Source organism: Dendrobates tinctorius, unplaced genomic scaffold, assembly GCF_039654945.1.
Source record: "Dendrobates tinctorius isolate UK_male_01 unplaced genomic scaffold, ASM3965494v1 ptg000021l, whole genome shotgun sequence".
Classification (NCBI taxonomy): domain Eukaryota; kingdom Metazoa; phylum Chordata; class Amphibia; order Anura; family Dendrobatidae; genus Dendrobates; species Dendrobates tinctorius.
The window spans coordinates 43,939,270-43,955,873 of NW_027361689.1; the positions used below are offsets into that span (position 1 = coordinate 43,939,270).

Genomic DNA, 16,604 nt, shown 5'->3' on the forward strand with positions numbered 1-16,604 from the left:
ATTTTGCAACTTTTCCTCCAACAGGGACACAAGCTTGCATTTGTGGCATGTGAAGTTTGGCTTTTCCACTGGTAAGTCTGTGAACATGTAGCAAGAAATGCAGCTCACCAAATGGCTCCTGGCCTCTTCCATATTGAGATTTCTTAAAAACGATGAAAGATGAGCCAATATTCCAATTTCCTCTTTTCAGCTGCAACGGCCAAAACCCAGTGATCGTTGAGCTTGCGGAGACTCTTCACTTACCCCAGAAGGCACTGGGAATATGCAAATGATCTCCTCAAGACTCTTCCCCTGGTTTTCCGATTTCCTCTTTTCAGCTGCAACGGCCAAAACCCAGTGATCGTTGAGCTTGCGGAGACTCTTCACTTATCCCAGAAGGCACTGGGAATATGCAAATGATCTCCTCAAAACTCTTCCCCTGGTTTTCCAATTTCCTCTTTTCAGCTGCAACGGCCAAAACCCAGTGATCGTTGAGCTTGCGGAGACTCTTCACTTATCCCAGAAGGCACTGGGAATATGCAAATGATCTCCTCAAGACTCTTCCCCTGGTTTTGGAAGAACAAGGCAGAGGAGGAGGAAGTCGCCAACGAAGCTGGAGCACCAACACCACCTCAGAAGGCAGAGTTAGCATGGCCAAAATATGGCAAAACTTTCTAATCACCCCACAACATCCGTCACCACCATCTGATATGGTCTATATTAGCAGGAGGCAGCGTTACAAAAACAAGGTGGAAGAGTTCTGGGCTATTTGGTCACCTTTCCTATTATCTGTCTCTTCAGTTTGTCTTCAATTTTCCTCCTGCGGCCACGTCCAGGGAGGTCGGCTACAAGTACCATAGACCTTAAAAATCTGAATAATATGTGCAACTGTAGTAACAGGAACATCAAGCTGCTTGGAGATGATCTTATAGCCTTTGCTTTTAACATGTTTGACCATATTTGGTTTCTGATTTCCTGTGACAACTCTCTCTTTTGCTTTTATTCCATTTTGAGTGTGGTATACACCATGATAACAAACAGCACAGTGACTACCGTAATTACAATACACAGCTTAGTTTAATATGTGCCTATGGTCAAATTATTTTCAATCTTTTGTATAGGTATCATAATTTTTGTCCAAGCCATTTTCAAAAATTTTTTTTAACCACATTTCAGAAGCAATTTCTGATTCTCATTAGTTCATATTCAGTAAATTTCAATAGAAAATTGATTTTGTCAGTTTTAAGTTATTTTAGTGACCATTGTGGGTTTTTCTTACTTTAACGGAAGGGTACCAATAATTTTTTCCATGTGTGTATACACTCCTCAAGAATGACATTGCAGCAAAAAGTAGAAAATGTTTCACATGAGCAATGGACATGTTACCGATCTGCAAATGATGAAAAAATGGAAACTAAATTATCAAAATATCTCTATTCATTCAGCATGGAGTATGAGTTCCACGTGTAGAAATCCCAGCACTTCCAGCTTTGGCTGTTATCATTGAGGTTATTAATGAGGTTGTTTGTGGAGTGTTCTGTCATGCTGAATGCACTTGGAAAAATCATCAAGATCCGCTGCTTTTGCATTTGACAACCAATTACGTCCCAGATGTGCACAATGGGAGACAAGTCTGGTTTCGCTACGGCCTTGGTAGCATGTTTAGGCCACACAGGTTGCTCACAGTACCATGAACAACATGCAGCCTGGCATTGTCATGTTGAAAAACAGTTCCTGGAAAATTTGGAGAAATGCCCGTACCACTGGTTCCATGACCAAATCAATATAACACCCAGCTGTTTGTGCATCATGAAATGAAGAATAAAGGTGTCCGAACGCCATAATTCTGGGAGTAGGAACTGCGTGATGTTCCCTCGTGAAGGCTTCTTCATCGCGTAGACCACATGGTCGCATCAGATTCAAAGAATGGCGCATAGTGATCCATTCTATACGGCAAGTAAAATTACATGTCACATACTGAGCCTAAATATCAAAAGACTGACTTCCAAACTGAAAGACAAATGTCAACAGGTGCAAGCTAAGAGGGCCACTCTATATGGAACTAACAAATTAAAGTTGCACTCTGAAACTCTATAGTATACTAGTATAGTATGTAAACATTGACTCTGACTATTGACTAGGCCCTCCACCCATCAGCCTATGGTGGTTTTAAGTAGAGCTTGATCCTACCTGACCATATGATTGCCGGCTTTTATCCTGGGAGAGAAATCATGTTGGGTCCTAACAGAGTAGGTCGCCTTGTCGCTGGCTGTTGGACACACATGACTTGGCCAATTTATGCACTAAGTACCTTCATTTTTAGCTTATTTTCTACAGCAGTAATGCAATTCCAATTTCATATATTCAATGTTTACATCCTATAGCGTTTCACAGTGCAACTTTGATTTGTTACATACTGAGCCTAATGCATCAGACAGAGTCTACACAAACTTTCATGACTTTTCCATCTTGGTGTTGCAATTTCAGTGTTGAGGAGTGAATAAGCACAGCATTTGGGTCCTGCTAGTAACATGGTGATAAAAGGTGGGTCTTCACTTTAGGCTGCCCATAAAACATAGTGTGACCCAAGTCAAATTCATATAAGAAAAAGGTGTATCCATGTGACACAGTCATAAACTGCAAGCATTCTCATTTTGAAGGTAGAGGTTGGCCACCAATTATCATTCTACATTTTAACTAATTTTCTCCAGTTCAGCTGAAATGTGGGCTTACATCTTCCAGCAGGAGGTACTTGGTAAAAGTCACACCGGGGTTCCTTTTGCCAGGCTGTCCACAAGCTAAAGGGTTTGTCCCATCCTTGTAGGACATTATGCGATAATAGAGGAAGAAGCTATCAAAAGAGACCACCCATCCACTAGTGCGGATCAGAGTGCCATTACAAATAGTGTCTGCTCCAAAAGACCAGGAACACCGGCGAATTATGGACAAAGGACAAAAAAAAAAGAAATTTGCAATAATTTCAACAAACGTTAAAGAAAACCACAAACCACAACTACAAAGCAAAGATGATTTTTCTTAAAATTTATTCTTCTTTGTAATATATATATATATAGATCTGTATATATGTAGTTAAAGGAGAGGCTCTCTTTAGATCAGCAGCAAGCAAGACTTACAGGACTGAGTCGGTGTGATACAGCAGATAACCGTTAGCTAATGCCCATTTGTGTGCAGAATGTGCCGAGAACGTCCCCCCGAGGGCCTCTATTCTTAAGTGTACTGTAAGGCAGTGGGCTTTATCCCATTATTTTTTTTTTTTTTTTTGTAGTGTGAATTACGCCACATGCAAATTAAAGGTTCTTGCTTCCAGTCGGAGCTTTAAAGTAAAAAAAAAAAAAAATTCTGTCCCCGCACTTTTTAGGGAGTCATTTTGTTTGTTGAGCCAATGTTCATGGTTGAGCAGCAGTTTTTAATCCCTGAACCCTGAGAAGTGAAGTTGTTGTAGTAGTTCTTACACATGGAAAGGTTGGGGGTCCCCTTGTGTCCTATTCATTCCTTTCATCACACCCAGAAGTGACAGATCAAAAATAGTCGAGAGAATGTGACCTCATCCACGGACACACTTACTTGGCCAAAAATGTGCCCTCATCCCTATAATTGGGCTCTCTATAACAACAGTTTCCATCCGTTGGAACGGTTGTCACAAAAACTCACAAACATTTTTGGATCTTAAAAAAACAAAACAAAAAAATAATAAAAAAAAAACTCTCCCAAAAACATCAGGCTGGAGGAAGATTCTATGAACCGAAAACATTGCCATTTGGGCTCAATAAAGTCCATTTTTTCAATTTATTTTTGTTTTGCTTGGAGTGTTGCCTTCTATTATTTTTTTTTTCCCAAAAATCTCATTAAGCTGGAATACCAAACACAACCCAAAAAGAAGAGTGTTGCAGTTTTTCTTTTTGTATTTTTTTTTGAGGGGGATACACTTTATGTTTTTTTTTGGTAACAGGACAGAGTGAGTTGACATTTTGGCGTTTTAGGCACAGATTTATATACCAAAATAACAGGAGCCCTGGCTAGCTTGGTATTTTTTATGATTGACTCAACACACATAATGACAACTCCTAATATAAACCTAACTGCAAAATGAAAAAAAACAATTACCCCACTGGAAGGAAATGCTTAACAAAATATACAACTTAGAGAGTGTTATAGCCAAAACAGCAGACTTGTTTGTGGTTTTAGTAGATTTTTTTTCTTTTCACTCTTTCCTTGTCTTCTTCGAAATCCATAAAGTTTTAAACTTCAAGACAAAAAAACACAGACACCACTTAAGAAAATAAAATGACAATAACAGCAATGGTCGCCCCTTCCTCGTCTCGAGGAGCGGATTCATTATTTTTTAGTTTTTTTTTTCATTTCCTCACATTTGTTTATTTTTTTATTTTTTTTTTTACTTCTGGGCTGAGGCCAAGATCTGGGAAGATACTGTGATGAATGTACATATCTATATAAAAAAATAATAATAATAATAATAACAGGTAGTTTTCCTTAAGTCCCTTCAAAGAGGCAGTCCCTTTTGGCAAATTTTTGGAGGTATGGTACATTTTTTGTCTTCAATACATATTAAAATTTCTTAATAAAAAGTTAAAAAAAATTACATGCGAAAAAAAAAAAAATTTGTAATATAACTGGACAGGGACATTTTTAAGCAAATGGCCATACTGTAAAAATTTTTTTAAAAATATATAAATAAAAAATACTATACTTAGCAGAGTTTATGCTAATCGATTGGCATGACCAGGTCCATTGGCCATGACAGGAATCTTTGACTGTAGGACTTGAGCCGTGAGACCCTTACCGGACAGCAATTACATCTCTTCTCTTGGTTAGATGGTCTGGAGTCATGTCACATGTGCGTCATTCCGGCAAGATGACGTCACGCCAGGCGGGTTAGTAAAAATAAAGAGCTACAAATGCAGTCAGGTTTGAGGCGGTTCTTACAGCTCCCATCTGGCGGTCAGATTACGGTCGTGGCCGATGGACCAGGTCGTCAGACACGTTTCGTACCAATTCTAATATTTGGTATCATAATTCTAATACGATAAATTCAATAAACAAAATTATATATTTTTGAAGACTTTTTTTTTCTCTACCCAACTACATTTCTTGATTCCGTTTGATCTTCAATTTATTCGGGACTGCCTCTTTCAGCTGCCAAAGACTAGGACGACTTTAAGGATCAGCAGCAGATGGTTTTCAGTTCTGGCTTCAAACCGGCCACACGAGATACATTCATATTTTACGCAATTCGGGATGAAAGTTCATTACGGTCTTTTAAAGGGCCACTGAATGTCGCCACCAAAAGATCACAACCCTACGGACGTTTTATCAACAGTAAACAGGTTGTGTGCTGTAACTTTGAGGAATGTATGTTATTTGGAAGGTCTTCGTTTATCTCGAGAATGAGCCGATTATCTGAGCATCATTGATCTAGATGAAAGAGATGTGATGGGAGATCAATGAGTCCTTCATATTTCAATGACCTTGGTAAGAGCTTGCTAAGGTTGACTTAGGTTAGAAGACCATAGATTTCGTAGTCCTGTCCTAATGCCAGAGAAGACTGCACAGAAAGCCAATGCAGTCTGCTTTGGCCATGGTTTAATATGTGAAGACTTGTGTGGCCCCTTTCTACTGAAGTTGCCCTATTTAAGCTTGTTGACTTCTCCAGCAGTGAAGATGGTCATGGAGGTGGTCAGTTAAAGGAAGAGGTGGATAATGGTTTTGGAGATCTTGTTTTCAGCCTGCCCGCGAATACGTTCACTCAATTTTCAACAGCTCCACATCAAAAAGCAAGGTAGCGTTGGGCGGGATAACTCCGGGGTGTCCAGTGGCTCCGTACGCAACATCCGGTGTGCAAGTTAATTTTGCTCGTTGACCCAAACTCATCTGAAAAATGAGAAAGACAAGGAAAAATTCAGTCTGCATAGAGAATTGAAGCAGATTTACAGTCGGCCTGAAAGATGGTGAACCCTTTAGAATTTTTCAGATTTCAGCATAAATTTGCCTTAAAACTACATCAGATTTTCATACGAGTCCTAACAGTATATAATGAGAACTAAATCAAAGAAATTAAGAAAAAATATTAGACTTTGAAATTTTTTATATTTTTAGATTATCCTCGTTTTTAAATGAGGATAATGATCCAATGTCACATGTCTACGAGTGGCAAAAGTATGTGAACCTTTGATTTCAGTATTTTGGGTTCCTGCCTTGTGCAATAATTACTGCATTCAAACATTTCTGATAGTTGTTCACTAGTCCTTAACATTGGCTTTGACCAATTTTAGCCCATTCCACCTTACTAAATAGCTTTAACTCTGATAGGTTTGTGGGTTTTCTCCAGAACTGCTTGCTTCAGGTGCTTCCGCAACATTTCTATAGGATTAAGGGCAGGACTGTGACTTGGCCATTCCAAAACTTTACCTTTATTCTTCTTTATTCATTCTATTATAGAACGCCATCTGTGCTTTGGGTAATTTTTTGCTGCATGATCCACATTCTCCTGAGATTCAGCTCATGGACAGATGTCATGCCATTTTACTTTAAAATTTGCTGATAAAATTCAGCATTCATTGTTCCATCAATGATGGCAGCAGTCCTGGACCATGTGCAGCAAAACAGTTCCAAACCGTGATACTATCACCACAGAGTTTTACAAATGTATGAGGTTTTCATGCTGTCATGCAGGGTTTTCCTTCTTCCAAACAATAGTCTTTTCATTTAAACTAAAAGCTCTATTTTGGTCTCATTTGTCTACAACACATTGTTCCAATATCTTTCTGGCCTCTCCAGGTGATTTTTAGCAAACTGCAGACAGGCAGCAATTACCTTTTTATACAGCAATGACTTTCTCCTTGTACTCCTGCCGTGTACACCATTGTACATTGTTTTCCTGATGGTGGATCATGAACAGTAATATTGGCTAATGTGTGAGGCCTTTAGTTGCTTAGAGGTTACCTTGGTTTCCTTTTGGACATTGCAGACTATTATAATCCTATCTCTTGGAATGAAGGTTCTAGGCCGAACAATCCTGGGAAGGGTAATAATGGTGTTGAATTTCTTCTATCTGTACACTGTCTGACTGTGGATTGGTGAAGTTAAAACGCTTTAGACATGTTTTTGTAACCTTTTCCAGTCTGTTGAGAATCAACAACTCTTCCTCTGAGGTCCTCAGAAATCTCCTTAATTTGTTCCATGTTTTAATTTCACAAATGTGTTGTGAAGATCAGACTTTATTAGACTCCTGTACTTTAAGTAAAGTGAATTCAGATGTCCATTTATATTAGTCCGAGATTAGACCGCAATACATAGACTGGCTACGTGTCTTATTACCTGAGTGCGACAAATACATGAAGCTCTCTTGCTTGGGGCGCCCTAGAACAGGATGTCCCACTTACACTTGATTGTCATCCCATTTATTGAAAACCCCAAACTCTAATTTCATCTTTAAATTATCTGCTAATCCTAAAGTTTTGCATACTTTTTCCACTCAGACTACTGTAGTGAACCAAGAGCATATATCCCCTGCCTTGTAATGATAATGAGATGACCCTGCTGACTCTGTCTCTGTCTACACAGCAAAGCTTAACAATGAGCAATTAAATCAGGAATCATCAGCCTATCGTGTCTGCTCCAGTTAGTAAAAACCTGAATATTTCAAGATTTTTTTATGTAGTCACATGAAAAAAATATGCTTACAATAAAAAGAACGCTAGTTAAACCATACGAACAATTAGCCACCAGCTATATTTGATCTTGTAGTTCTGACTGAAGAAATGCGTTTGGCGCTCTATAAAAAGCATCTCAGCCGCCAGTCACTCATGAATCATAGGCTTCTTATATTATCGGGAGATGTCCATGTTATAACGAGGTCGAGATGAGAATACACATCGGCAGGACGAAACATATTTTATGCGATGATGTAAAAAATAGCAGCATCATTTATATCGGTGTCACATTGGGGGCAGGAGGCGCGCAGCCATCGCTATATATACAGGACAAATTACCGTCTTTTCAAAGCTCAGCAAACTACGAGAATAATTGTGACACATGAAAGCCCAAGGCGAGCGACGCAGTCTCGTCCATCTCTAGATAACAGGATGTCAATGAATGGAGTTCAGCATTCCCTATGTAAGGGATCATGCATGGTGTCTGGGAGCCTGTGAGGCAGAATGGCTCCCTCAATAATTAGGAATTCAATTTCCTTTTTGTGCATTGTGCTACAGGCCAATATACACTGCTCATAAAAATAAAGGGAACACTTAAACATCACAATGTAGCTCCAAGTCAATCATACTACAGTGAAATCAGTCTGTCCAGTTATGAAGCAATATTGATTGTGAACCAATTTCTCCTGCTGTTGTGCAAATGGAACAGACAACAGGTAAAAGAGTTGGCTCTTTAGGGGGTGGCCACAGACCATTTCTCTGTTCTCATCCTTTTTGGCTGTTGTTTTGGTCAATTTTGCATTGTGTCATTGCTCTCACCCCTAAAGGTACAGTAGTACATGGTGGTGTCTACAACCCACAGAAGGTGCTCAGGTAGTGCAGCTCATCCAGGATGGCACATCAATGCGAGCTGTGACAAGAAGAGTAGCTGTGTCTGTCAGCACATTGTCCAGAGCATGGAGCAGATACTAGGAGACAGTCCAGTACACCAGGAGACATGGAGGGGGCTGTATGAAGGCAACAACCAAGCAGCAGCACCGCTACGTACTCCTTTGTGCAAGGAGGAGCAATGCCAGAGCCCTGCAAAATGACTTCCAGCAGGCCACTAACATCCATGTGTCTGCTCAAACTCAGAAACAAACTCTATGAGGGTGGTATGAGGGCACGACATTCACAATTGCGTGTTGTGCTTACAGCCCAACACCGTGCAGGGCGACAGAGAACACCAAGATAGGCAGATTCGACACTGGCGCCCTGTACTCTTCACAGATGGGAGCAGGTTCACACTGAGCACATGACAGACGTGACGCCATGGAGAACGTTATGTTGCCTGCAACAACCTCCACCATGACCAGCTTGGCAGAGGGTCAGTAATGGCGTGGAAAGACATTTATTTGGAGGGCCGCACAGCCCTCCAAGTGCTAGCCAGAGGTACCCTTAGCCAGAGGTACACTGACAACTATTAGGTACCAGAATGAGATCCTCAGACCCACTGTGAGACAATATGCAGGAGCAGTGGGCCCTGGGTTCCCTCTGATGCATGGCAATGCTAGGCCTCATGTGGCTGAAGTGTGTCAGCAGTTCCTGAATGATGAAGGCATAGAATCCAATCGAGCACATCTCCTGCATTATTTCTCTTTCTATCGACTACCGCCACGTTGCACCACAGACTGTCCTGGGGTTCACTGATGCATTAATCCAGGTCTGGGAGGAGATCCCTCAGGAGAACATCCGCCGCCTCATCAGGAGCATGCCCAGGCATTGTAGGGAGGTCATACAGGCACGTGAGACTACCCAGACTACTAAGCATCATTTCCTTGTCTTCAGCCATTTCCACTGCAGTTGGATCAGCCTGTAATTTGTTTTTCCACTCTGATTTTGATTATCACTCCAAATCCAGACCCCCATTGGATATTAATTTTGATTTACAGTGATCATTTTTATATTTTATTGTTCTAAACACATTCCACTATGTAATGAATAAAGATTTGCAACCAAAATATTTCACTCAGTGACATCTAGGATGTGATATTTTAGGGTTGCCTTTATTTTTTTGAGCTGTATAGCTACTGACCGAGTGCTTTACAAAGGAAAAATCATCGTTTTCTGTTCTCAAAGACTTTATATGAAATTGGAAAAAAAAAGTGTCCTAAAACAGTGCCATTTTTGTCCACGTTTTTCACTAGATTTTACACCGTCTGCCAAGTTACAGGTGGAATTAAAGATCTGCAGGATGTAGCGTACCTGCGCAATACCGTCGTCCCATCCTTTAATCACTTCCTGCCGTCCTAACCGAAATTTGAAAGGCTTGTTTCGGTCTCTGGATGAGTCAAACTTCTTCCCATTTTGCAGCATACCTGAAAACATAAATAAAAAGAACAATTTGGGAAATTTGTTTCCAAATACCCTCCTAAACGTTGAAAGTGTGACACCAGGAAGGAAAAGTCGTGAAATGATGGAAATTACAAGATGGATAGACACAGTGTCAGACTAGGATGCCAAGGGCCCACCATTAACTTCAACTCCAGGGCCCCACTTTTCAGCTACTTGCAAATATGACTTTATCCTCATTCACAAATTTCTATAGCAATAAAAAAATGGGTTGATTGTTAATAAAATGCTGTGTTTGTCTGTACACAGTAAATCAAGTGTATTGTGCCAAATACTGCTCATATAAGAGGGTGGTGGTTACTCCTGTAAATGGGGCCCACCGGAGGATTCTCCTGTTATCCTGTGGGCCAGTCCGAGCCGGGATAGACATGTTACCCATCTGCAAATTATTACATGTTGTTCACAACATCTTGTTTTATTCTACATGGAGGATGAGCCACGTGCAGAAATACCAACACATACAGCCTCGGCCGTTACTAATGGTTGTCTGAGGAATGTTCAGCTGCTGAATGCAAACTGGGTAAAAGATCCGCTGCTGGCAGCTCCCTTTGCTACAGCAACCAATGATGTCCTAGATGTTCTCAATGGGAGACAAGTCTTAAGACGCTGCAGACCATGGAAGCACATTTAGACCACACAGGCTGCTCATATTAGCACAATCAACATGTGGCCTGGAGCGGTCACACTGAAAAATGGTTCATAGGGCACTTTGGAGAAATGGCCATACCACTGGTTCCACCACCAGATCAATGTAACACAATGTACAAGAATATAACTGCTCTAATACTGCTCCTATGTACAAGAATATAACTACTATAATACTGCTCCTATGTACAAGAATATAACTACTATAATACTGCTCCTATGTACAAGAATATAACTATTATAATACTGCCCCTATGTACAAGAATATAACTACTATAATACTGCCCCTATGTAGAAGAATATAACTACTATAATACTGCCCCTATGTAGAAGAATATAACTACTATAATACTGCCCCTATTTAGAAGAAAATAACTGCTATAATACTGCCCCCATGTACAAGAATATAACTGCTATAATACTTCCCCTATGTACAAGAATATAACTACTATAATACTGCACCTATGTACAAGAATATAACTACTATAATACTGCACCTATGTACAAGAATATAACTACTATAATACTGCCCCTATGTACAAGAATATAACTACTATAATACTGCCCCTATGTACAAGAATATAACTACTATAATACTGCACCTATGTACAAGAATATAACTACTATAATACTGCCCCTATGTAAAAGAATATAACTACTATAATACTGCTCCTATGTACAAGACTATAACTACTATAATACTGCCCCTATGTACAAGAATATAACTATTATAATACTGCCCCTATGTAGAAGAATATAACTACTATAATACTGCCCCATGTACAAGAATATAACTACTATAATACTGCCCCTATGTAGAAGAATATAACTACTATAATACTGCTCCTATGTACAAGAATATAACTACTATAATACTGCTCCTATGTACAATATAACTACTATAATACTGCCCCCTATGTACAACAATATAACTACTATAATACTGCCCCATGTACAAGAATATAACTACTATAATACTGCCCCTATGTACAAGAATATAACTACTATAATACTGCCCCTATGTACAAGAATATAACTACTATAATACTGCCCCCTATGTACAAGAATATAACTACTATAATACTGCTCCAATGTACAAGAATATAACTACTATAATACTGCTCCTATGTACAATATAACTACTATAATACTGCCCCCTATGTACAACAATAAAACTACTATAATACTGCCCCATGTACAAGAATATAACTACTATAATACTGCTCCTATGTACAAGAATATAACTACTATAATACTGCCCCTATATACAAGAATATAACTACTATAATATTGCTCCCTGTGTACAAGAATATACTGTAGCTACAACAGTACTGCCACCTATGAAGAAGAATATGACTACTATAATATGTCCCTACGTACAAAAATATAACTACTATAATACTTTTCCAAGGCTTTCATTAGTTAAATCTCAGGACTGACATACATTGTGAGATATTTTAAAGACAGCAGAACACGCTTTGCATAAATTGTAATGTTACCTTCCCCAATAGGGGGCATTGTTTGACAGCTTGTGGTTGTCAGCCATCACTGCAGTTCCTCATCATGCACAGTACACATTACCCTGCACTGTTTTTACTGGAGAGGGATGAATCACGTTTCGCTCGCTATAAGGTTTACGTTGGAAGTAGTTACAATATCCATCACTGTACGTGTCACATTTTCCGTCGCCTCTGGCTCCTATCATCAGGAGGACACCGCTCCTCCTTTTACTAGTTTTATAGGTCTGGCAGTCAGACCAAAGAGGTAAACCAGACAACATCTTCCTGAATAACAGACTATGAACTTTCCATCCGGAAAGTTCACCGACACAACCCAGTTACAGTAAGAGGCGGATAGTCAGGGACGGTTTTAGGCAAAGTTTAAAATGGGGCCACAAATGCTGACATATTGCACATCACGCAGAAGCATTTCGGTTGTATTTACATGCGCTGAGTTCAGGCCGCTTAATCAGTGTGATCGACAATATTGAAGTCATTCAACACTTGTTTCCCGGCCTCTTTCCACCGTCTGAGAAAGAATGATGGGGACAGAACAATCACTATTAGATCAATCTATCCCCATACAGTATCATGTTATCAGCAGCAGGGCTGTGGAGTCGGAGTCGTGGAGTCGGTGCTCATTTTGGTGGAGTCGGAGTCGGAGTCGGAGTTGGAGTCGGTATAAAATGGACCGACTCCGACTCCTAAAATATATAATAAATTGGGTACAGTAATTCAATGCAGAATGTGCTGAATATTTTTTCATAGGAGTTTGGGAAAGTTATGAAATGTCCTATAAATGGCTGTTCTATTCCTGATCTAAGGCTACATTCACACACAGCGTTTTTCCTGTGTTTTTTGAGGATACGTTTTTCAGCTGCAAAAGCTGATCATCTTTTTAAAAAACTGCATCACCTGAAAGGTTTTTGAGCTCATAGATAATGTTTTCAATAGAAAAAGCAGATTAGAAATCTGCTCTATCTATCCATTTATCCATATCTGTCTATCCATATCGTGTCTGTACCAAAAAGAATGAAAACCGGGTAGTACACCAATATATATTCTGTTCTATATAAATATCTTGATTATTGGATCATAAAAATGATTAAATGTCTGAGGTTCACATTGTACTACAATAAATTTTTCACTTAAATATAAGCAATATAGTGGGAGTCGGAGTCGGAGTCGTGGAGTCAAAGTTGGAGTCGGTGTAAGGGAAATTGAGGAGTCGGAGTCGCAGGTTTGGCTTACCGACTCCACAGCCCTGATCAGCAGCACATCTACAGTTTACACCCCATAGTCCTCCATATAATATAATGTCCCCCATAGTCCTCCATATTGTATAATACACTCCCTATAGTCCTCCATATTGTATAATACACTCTCTAGAGTCCTCCCTATATTATATAATACACTCCTCAGTCCTCCATATAGTATAATACACTCCCCATAGTCCTCCATATAGTATAATACACTCCTCATAGTCCTCCATATATTAAAATACACTGCTCATAGTGCTCCATATAGTATAATGCATCGCCATAGTCATCCATGTAGTACAATTCACTTCCCATAGTATAATGCACCCCATAGTTCTTCATATAATGTATTCCTCATAGTCCTCAATACAGTATAATGCAGCCCACAAATAGTATAATGCAGCTACCCCACAGAGTATAATGCAGCCCCACCATACAATATAATGTAACCCCCATAGAATATAATGCAGCCCCCCTCTTATAGTATAATGCAGCTACCCCACAGAGTATAATGCAGCCACTCCACAAAATATAATGTAACCCCCATAGAATATAATGCAGCCCCTCCATAGAATATATGGCAACCCCCTGAGTATAATGCAACCCCTTATATAGTATAACATAGCCCCTCCATAGAATACAATGTAGCCCTCCTCATAGTATAATGCAGCCCCCATAGAATATAATGCAGCCCCCTCAAAGTATAACTAAGCCCCCATACAATATAATATAGTCCCCATAGAATATAATGTAGCCCCCCATAGAATATAATGTAGCCCCCATATTGTATAACACAGCCTCACCCATAGAATATAATGTAAAATGTACCCCCCTTGGTATATAACACAGCTGCATAGTATATAGCAGGGCTGTGGAGTCGGTAAGCCAAACCTGCGACTCCGACTCCTGACTCCTCAATTTCCCTTACACCAACGCCACGACTCCATCTCCCACACATATTGCTTATATTTAAGTGAAAAATTTATTGTAGTACAATGTGAACATCCGACATTTAATCATTTCTATGATCCAATAATCAAGATATTTAGATAGAACATAATATATATTTATTGGAATACAACTTTAGAACACAAAACTGTAATAAATTGTAAATATGTAATACACTATATAATATCGATTACATATATACAGTACAGACCAAAAGTTTGGACACACCTTCTCATTCAAAGAGTTTTCTTTTATTTCATGACCATGAAAATTGTAGATTCATTCTGAAGGCATCAAAACTATGAATTACATGTGGAAATATATAATTAACAAAAAAGTGTGAAACAACTGAAAACATGTCTTATATTCTAGGTTCTTCAAAGTAGCCACCTTTTGCTTTGATTACTGCTTTGCACACTCTTGGTATTCTCTTGATGAGCTTCAAGAGGTAGTCACCGGAAATGGTCTTCCAACAGTCTTGAAGGAGTTCCCAGAGATGCTTAGCACTTGTTGGCCCTTTTGCCTTCACTCTGCGGTCCAGCTCACCCCAAACCATCTCGATTGGGTTCAGGTCTGGTGACTGTGGAGGCCAGGTCATCTGGCGTAGCACCCCATCACTCTCCTACTTGGTCAAATAGCCCTTACACAGCCTGGAGGTGTGTTTGGGGTCATTGTCCTGTTGAAAAATAAATGATGGTCCAACTAAACGCAAACCAGATGGAATAGCATGCCGCTGCAAGATGCTGTGGTAGCCATGCTGGTTCAGTATGCCTTCAATTTTGAATAAATCCCCAACAGTGTCACCAGCAAAGCACCCCCACACCCAGGGGTGGATTAAGGGTAGCCAGGGCCCGGGCTGTTCAGACTCTGTGGGCCCCCCGATCATGTGACGGGGTCATGTGATGGGGTCATGCGACGGGGTCATGGAGGTCATTGCCCAGAGATGGCTTACATAATGAGGACAAGCCGTGGGCAAACAAAGCCACAGAAGAAATGGACATCTAATCCGAAAAATGCCGTGCTTCTGCCAGGCGGCTGCTGCATCACCAGGTCATTAATATCGCAGGGAGAAGACAATGGGAGAGGGAATCCCCACACCAAAGAGGCATTTCACTCCCCCAGCAGACAAATCAATGACTGAAGCCTGGAACTCTGTGAGCAGTGTCACAATCAGTGGCCACAGACGAGATCTGCTAGCCACATGGAGAATACAGCTGGCCCATCAACCCATCACCCCCAGAAGCCATCACAGACATAGGGAGCAGGGGCATCACAGGGGCAGGGGGTGCCACAGGACAGGGAGCAGGGGCATCACAGGGGAAGGGGGTGCCACAGGACAGGGATCAGGGGCATCACAGGGGAAGGGGGTGCCACAAGACAGGGATCAGGGGCATCAAAGGGGAAGGGGATGCCACAGGACAGGGAGCAGGGGCATCACAGGGGAAGGGGGTGCCACAGGACAGGGAGCAGGGGCATCACAGGGGAAAGAGGTGCCACAGGACAGGGAGCAGGAGCATCACAGGGGCAGAGGGTGCCACAGGACAGGGAGCAGGGGCATCACAAGGGCAGGTGGCCCCATAGGGAAGGAGACAGGGGGACCCATGGGGCCAGAGGGTTCCACAGGACAGGGGGCAGGCAGCACCACATCACAATGCTCCTCTGTGCCCCCCACTCTGCACTGGCACTGCCCGGGGCATCACCTGCCCCTGGCACTACTACAAGGCTGGCAGCAGGTTCAGCACAGTTTGTGGCACCAGAGCGAAGCTTGTCCTCCGGGGCCCTCGTCACACTGACATGTGGGGGCCATACTTTTACCTGTGGACAGGTGTCCCTCTGACCTTCCAGCACCATTCCTGAGCTCGTTACCTTGGCAGTTCTGGCAGTCCAGTTCTTGTTCCATTGCCATTGCCGTTCTGGCTCGGTGTCAGGCAGCCACACTCTTCCTCCCTCCCCCGGGCTATGGGGAGTGACATCACCGCTGCACAAGAGCAACCTCTCTCAAGCCGTCTGTCGGCTCAATCTGCGGGGCGCAGGAAACAGGTGACGTCACTGGGAGGGGGAGGAGCGGGGGCGAGGGGGTGAGCAGAGGGCAGATGTGCTGGTCACGTGATGTGTGTGTACGTCTCTCTGCTTGTGAATGTGTCAGGTGCTCCTGGGAAGGAAGCAGACGGGTCGGCGCGTCCTCTCACTAA

At 41.3% G+C, this 16,604-nt stretch overlaps 1 protein-coding gene across 1 annotated transcript in view; it reads right to left on the reverse strand.

The window, feature by feature from the left end:
* Nucleotides 1–3,006: 3,006 nt before the first annotated feature.
* Nucleotides 3,007–16,604, reverse strand: part of FKBP1B (FKBP prolyl isomerase 1B) — a 71,312-nt gene continuing 57,714 nt past the window's right edge. The window contains exons 3-4 of the mRNA XM_073568344.1: nucleotides 9,915–10,027; nucleotides 3,007–5,889 (exon numbers count right to left, since the gene is read on the reverse strand). Coding sequence (XP_073424445.1) covers nucleotides 5,761–5,889; nucleotides 9,915–10,027 — 242 coding nt within the window. The 3' untranslated portion in view covers nucleotides 3,007–5,760. The remainder of the gene's footprint in view (nucleotides 5,890–9,914; nucleotides 10,028–16,604) is intronic.